The following is a 6755-nucleotide window of genomic DNA, read 5'->3' as shown; positions in this document are numbered from 1 at the left end:
ACTCATGGTGGATCAACAACACTGAGTTTGGAGAGGAAAAAGTCAGGCTGCGCTCGAGTCTGTGCCTTCGTGAAAAAGTCCGCCAACTGTAACTCAGAAGGCACATAGTGAAGAATGAGAGTTTGATCCTGCACAGCAGCCAAAGTGGGCATCCACACCGATGTGCTTGGTGAGCTCATGCTTCACTGGGTCACGCGCAATACTGATAGCACCGGTACTGTTGACAGTAAGGGAGTCGAGGTAGTAGCAGACACACCAAAATCCTCAAGTAACCATCGTAACCAGATCACCTCAGCCGTCAACATAGCCATGGCTCGCAACTCAGCCTCTGTACTCGAGCGAGAAACTGCAGTCTGTCTCTTGGTCTTCCAGGCAATAAGAGAGCCACCAAGAAAGACACAATAAGCAAACAGCGAGCGTTGATCAGAGGGATCACTAGCCCAGGTAGCATCAGTGTAGGCCTGGAGCTCAAGGGAGCTGGAGCGGGGAAAGAAAAGGCGCTGAGAGATCGTGCCACGAAGATATCGTAGAACACGGAGGAGATGACTAGTGGACAGAGGTGGGGTCTGAAACAAACTGACTCAGGATGTGGACAGGATAGGAGATGTCAGGACGCGTAACAGCGAGATAGACAAGACTGGCAACAAGGTGACGATAGTGAGTGGGATTAGGAAGGGGGTCACCATCAGAGGCACGAAGCTGAATGTTGAGCTCCATAGGAGTCACAACAGTGCGCTCATCATCGAGAGCAGCGCGAGCAAGAAGATCCTGAATATATTTTTCTTGGGAGATGTAGAAGCCATCAGAGGTTGAGGAGATCTCAATCCCAAGAAAATAGCGAAGTGGACCAAGATCAGTCATGAGGAACTGGTCGCGAAGGCGAGCCTTAACAAAGGCAATGTAGTTAGAGTCGTCACCAGTGATGATCATGTCATCAACATAGAGAAGGAGAAGAGTCCGACCACGAGGAGACGTGCGGACAAACAACGCGGGATCATGATCACTGGGCAAGAAACCAGCGACAATCACCGCAGAGGCGAAGCGCTCAAACCAGGCACGAGGGGCCTGTTTAAGACCATAGAGGGAGCGGCGAAGTCTACAGACCATACCATCAGGAGCATAGTACCCCGGTGATGGCTGCATATAAACCTCCTCACACAACTCGCCATTGAGAAAAGCGTTCTGAACATCAAGTTGAGAGATAGACCAATGATGAACAGAAGCCACAACAAGAAGAGTGCGGACAATGGTCATGTGGGCCACAGGAGCGAATGTCTCATCATAATCGCGTCCCTGCTCCTGCTGAAAACCACGGGCCACAAGACGTGCTTTGTAGCGCTCAAGAGAACCATCGAGTCTTAATCTTGTAGACCCACTTGCAGGTGATGGGACGAACACCGAAAGGGAGGGAAACCAGATCCCATGTGCCAGAGCGCTCAAGGGCAGCAAGCTCTTCGGCCATCGCAAGCTGCCATTCAGGCTGAGTCATGGCAGTCCGATAGGAAGTGGGCTTGGCAATAACAGAGAGACCGTAGCGATCAGGAGAGTAGCGATCAGGCGGGGGGCGAGGCCGAGCACGGAGGTTATGAACCGGGGGAGGTGTGAAGAAAGGTGCACCAGAGGTGGAAGGCGCGTCAGGAGAAGCATCCTCAGAACGAGGGCGGCGAGTATAGTGGAGAGGAAACGGTGAGAGAGGGCGACGGACTGGAGATGATCGTGGAGAGGTGGAGAAGGATGGGGAAGATGGTGTCGGTGGTGAAGGAGAAGGAATGAGAGGTGCATGAGGAGTAGGTGAAACATGAGGCACATAGCAGGGTGTATCGGGGAGAAGAAAAGAAATATCGTCCATAGAGAAGCCCGAGGAAGAAGGACGTGGGTAGTAAGAGCGAGATTCGTCAAAGGTCACATCACGCGAGATGCGCAAATGACGACCAACAGGATCCCAACAGCGATAGCCCTTGTGCTCATCACTGTAGCCAAGGAAAACACACTCAATCGACTGAGCAGTCAGTTTGGTGTGTTCTCGCGGGGCAAGAAGGACATAGCACACACATCCAAACATACGAAGAGCAGAGTAGTCAGGAGAACGACCAGTGAGACACTCCATAGGAATACCACCCTGCAGAGTAGTCGATGGCTGAATGTTGATGAGATAGGTGGATGCAGAAACAACCTCAGCCCAAAAGTGGTGGAAGGTAAGCTGCAATCATCAGTGCACGAGCCGTCTCAAGTAGATGACGATGCTTACGTTCGGCAACGCCATTTTGAGCATGAGCACCAGGACATGAGAACTGGGCAAGAGTACCCTGTTCCGCAAGAAAACCACGCAACAACTGGGAGATAAATTCACCAGCGGAGTCAGCATGAAAAATACGAATGGGCGTGGAAAACTGGGTGTGAACCATGGCAACAAAACGTTTGTATATAGAGAGAACCTCGCTATGAGATTTCATGAAGTAGAGCCAAGTGTAGCGAGAGAAATCATCAATAAACAAGATATAGTAGCGATGACCACCTTTCGAATCAAAGGGAGCAGGACCCCAGACATCAGAATGAACTAAGTCAAAAGGACGCTGAGATACTGACTCACTGGTAGGATAAGGTAACTGGGTCTGTTTGCCAAGTCTGCAACCATTACAATGTAAAGAAACATCTCCAGATACAGACCCTAAGAGGCCCTGACGAACTAAAGAAGACAAGCGAGAGCCATAGATGTGACCAAGGCGATGATGCCACTGCTGGAAGGACACAGACGAAGAGGCAGCAAGAGCATGGGAGCTGGCTGAAGTGGTGGCAGCGGAAGGAACACAAAGCCAGTCAACCTCCCAAAGGCCCTCTGACTCACGACGCCGGGGGCCGGCACCAACCAAAGCCTTGGTGCGACGATCCTGAATGGAGCAAGAGTCGGTATCAAGAATGACACGACAACCAGAATCAGTAAGTTGCGCAGCGGAAAAAAGATTCATGGTAAGGCGAGGAACATGTGAAACACTAGGAACAGAAAAAGATGGAGTGGAAAGAAGACCACGGCTAGCAACAGGAAGAGGTGTGCCATCAGCGGTAAGAACATTAACAGGTGAATCAAGAGGTCGGAGAGAAGACAACACGGAAGAATCAGAAGACATATGAAAGGAGGCTCCAGAATCCAGAACCCACGAAGATGTACATGACTGTGTAGATGCCTGCGGTGGTGGAGAAGTGGATGCAGTCACAGCAGCAGTGTAACCAGTCGACGAGGAGCCGGAGGAAGCAAGTAGACGCTTGAGGCGTACAATGTCCTGGTCAGTGAGTGACGGAGTCGATGACGACACAGGAGTCCCACTGGAAGAGGAGCGCCTGTGGTTGCGCTGGTTGCGCTGCTTCTGATGACAATCAGACTCTGGGTGACCTGGCCTGGAGCAGTAGTCACAGAAAGTGTCACGGCATGACCGGCCCTTCTCAACATAAGGAGGGCGACCCACCTAGGTATGGCACCTGCAGGGTTTGGGTACGGGTGGAGCCACCCCATACCCTTACCCATTCCCTTTGAGCTTACCCATCACCCTTACCATACTCATCAATGGGTATAATTTTTTCCCATACCCGTTACCCGAGAGGGTACATGGGTACCCATGGTTAAAATTACCCATGTTTGCAAAGCATCAGTTTGAACTACTCATAGTCATAAAAAGAACATATAATTATAATCTATAAACAACAATAGATTATAACAACAACAACACACTTTTAAACAACAACACATCATAAACAACATCATATTTAATAAACAACATCACTTTCTCGTAAACAACAACACATCAAAACATCATCACACAGTCATATATTTTGAGTTCACAAATTCATGATAAAGTGTAGAGATAATTTTGAGTTCATATAGATTTTATATGGGTACATGGGTATGTGGGTATGGGTTACATGATCCCATACCCGTACCCACTCTACCCGATGGGTTTAACATTTCCCTATTCATATACCCATGGATACTTTTTTGTCCCATACCATAATAGGGTTTTTACCCGCAGGGTACGTGGGTAATGGGTACCCATTGCCATCCCTAGACCCACCCCCCCTGAAGGTGTGGGCAGGAGCGGTGGATTAGTGAGACGAGCAGACGACACAGGAGCTCGGGCAGCCAACACAGATGGAACCGCAAGCAACCCAGCAGAACGAAGGCGGGTCTCCTCAGCACGAAGCTCAGCAAGCACCTCCGAGATAGGAACACGACCACGAGCAAGCAGGTGCGCGCGACGAGGCTCAAACTCGGAACGGAGGCGCGATAAGAACTCATGGACACGCTGAAACTCCAAGTCGGACCGCATAGTCTGGCAGCATCGGCAAGATCCACAAACAACTGTCCGAAGAGAGTCAAGCTGGCGCTAGATGGCAGAACTCTGTGTGTAGAACTCATCAACAGAAGAGTCACCCTGCTGAAGAGCATGCTCCTGACGCACCATAGATAAGTAGAGAGCATCACCAGAGGGTTGATAGCGCTGACAGAGATAAGACCACATCGCTGCAACAGTGCCAAGGCCCATGAACTCGGAAGCAAACTGAGGGAGAACACTCGCAGTGAGAACAACAGCAGCTCGAGCATCATCATTGCACCACTGAGTGTAAGCAGACAGATCATCTTGGTAGACAGACAGAGCGTCAGAATAGGCTGATACCTGCTGATCATAAGCATCAACTGCAGCATCGTCGAGAGCCTTGGCTGCATCCCGATCTGCCTGAGAAGCATCAGCAGCAAAAACCGGCGGTGCTGGTGGTGTAGGAGCCACTGGAGCACTGGGGCATGGCGGACAAGGGACCTCGCCAGAAAGAACGCCCCATAGTAGAAGTCCGCGCATATGGATACGCATGAAGCCCGCAAACTCAGCATAGTTGGTGCCATCAAATATCACTGAGCACCGAGGAACAGCAACATAGCCCGAAGAAGACATGAGGAGCTCTTTTTTTTTGAGGTGAACCGATCTGAATCGGATCGAGCAGAGGCGACGCTCGTTCGCTCGAGGCAGGGGACCCGAATCGGGATCGAGCAGAGACCCTCGCGCTCGCGGCTGGCTCGCTCGAGGGAGGAGCACGAGGGGCCTGACCAGGACCAGGCTAGCCCGACCGGAACCAACAGCGTTAGCTGGACGGGCCGGGGCAGCCAGGCCAGGGGGCGGCGGCAGTAGCCGGACTGGCCGGGAACGGCGAGCGCCGGTGGCCGGACGGAGAGGCCCGGGGAGCGGCGGCAGCCGGACGGGCCTGGAACGGCGACGGCAGGACAGACTAGGGGCGCCGGCGACCGGACGGTGAGGAGGCAGGCCGGGAGCAACGGCACAGCGACCAGTGAGGCCAGGAACTGCAGCGACCGGACGAGAGGACAAGACAACGGCCAGAGAGCAGCTGGAGATGGCCGGCGGCAGGTGAGAACGGGGTAGACTTGGTACGGGCACGGAGTTGCATCGTGCGAGGGAGAGAGGGGAACCTAGCATCTGATACCATGTTGGATAACGAGCAACTAGTATTTACTGAGGGCCAAAGGCCATTACATATACATGTGTGGTAAAGTGCAGGAAACCCCTTGTACACTGGGGATATACCAAAAAGGGACTATACACATCTAACAGTTATAAGCCATCGTGGTCTGCTCAGTCCAATCCACAGAGGCTGCACAACCGTGCTCCTTCAAGCCCTGTACAGCCCGACACATCTCCTTTCTTAGATGTTTTTAGCAAAAAGGTCAAGTTAATTTCTTAGGAGCTTCATTGTGTTCCATTGTTATTTTCTGTTGAGAAATGTGTAGGAAGGTGGAAATAAGGAGACGACTTTTAGCTAGTTTGTTTTTTCATTGTTGATTTTAGGAAGGTGGAAAATGGACTAGGTATGCAAGAACAGGGTAGTGATGTACTAAGTACCACCAGGCACCAACACACCCATTCCCATTTATATAAAATAAGTAAATATATCTTCAGCATGTTGGCCTTATCTACCTTTTGAAGAATAAATATCCACACCTAAGTCTATGGGAAAAACATATAGGTCTGAGGAAAATAGAGGCTATGAAGTAAAACAATGCAATTTCCAGTTTTCATATGAACCACTTGCTTGAAACTGTCATACCTCTGATTTGTGTTCCCTTATCAGTTTTGTTGTTTTTCAGTCTTTTGGGACCACCTGGCAATTGTACCTTGTGTCTTGCATTCCTCCAAAACTTTATTTCGCTTGCTTAAAACTCATTTTACAGGGTACAAAGGCTGGGGAATCCTATCCCGAACGTCCAGGGGAACCAAATTGTCCTGTAAGCTAATCATAGCCCCCTATTCAGAATATAGTGGACTAACCAGTATGTTTGTTCATAGCAATATTCTTGATGGTGCAGTTTTTTGTGAAGACTGGTGACTGTAAGTTTGGGTCTAAATGCAAGTTCAACCATTCAAAGAAAAAGGATGATGGAACAGTGGCTGGACCAGGCGATAAAGTAAGTTGTTTTCATTTGCTAACTGGAGCCATCATAGTCTTAAATCTCAACGTAGGTTTTGTGCTTTGACTGCAGGAGTCTCTATTTTCTGGTAATTCCACCTTACCGGTGAAGCCTTCTGAGCCTTGTCCGGTAAAAGGCTACCCACCCTCTCTCTTTTGCTAACCGGAGCCATCATAATCTTAAATGTCAACGTGGGTTTTGTGCTTTGACTGCAGGAGTCTCTAATTTCTGGTAATTCTACCTTACCGGTGAAGCCTTCTAAACCTTGTCCGGTAAAAGGCTATCCACT

The 6755-nt window shown here is 50.1% G+C and overlaps 1 protein-coding gene across 2 annotated transcripts in view; it reads left to right on the top strand.

Moving 5' to 3' along the window:
* LOC119276276 (zinc finger CCCH domain-containing protein 8-like) overlaps window positions 1–6755 on the top strand; it is a 15271-nt gene that overhangs the window by 5605 nt on the left and 2911 nt on the right. For both annotated transcript variants that reach the window (XM_037557305.1, XM_037557306.1), the window contains exons 3-6: window positions 6230–6283; window positions 6365–6463; window positions 6539–6595; window positions 6682–6738. In XM_037557305.1, the coding sequence (XP_037413202.1) occupies window positions 6230–6283; window positions 6365–6463; window positions 6539–6595; window positions 6682–6738 (267 nt within the window). The remainder of the gene's footprint in view (window positions 1–6229; window positions 6284–6364; window positions 6464–6538; window positions 6596–6681; window positions 6739–6755) is intronic.

The sequence above is a fragment of the Triticum dicoccoides genome, chromosome 3B, assembly GCF_002162155.2.
Source record: "Triticum dicoccoides isolate Atlit2015 ecotype Zavitan chromosome 3B, WEW_v2.0, whole genome shotgun sequence".
NCBI lineage: Eukaryota > Viridiplantae > Streptophyta > Magnoliopsida > Poales > Poaceae > Triticum > Triticum dicoccoides.
This window is presented reverse-complemented; position numbering and strand designations above follow the sequence as displayed.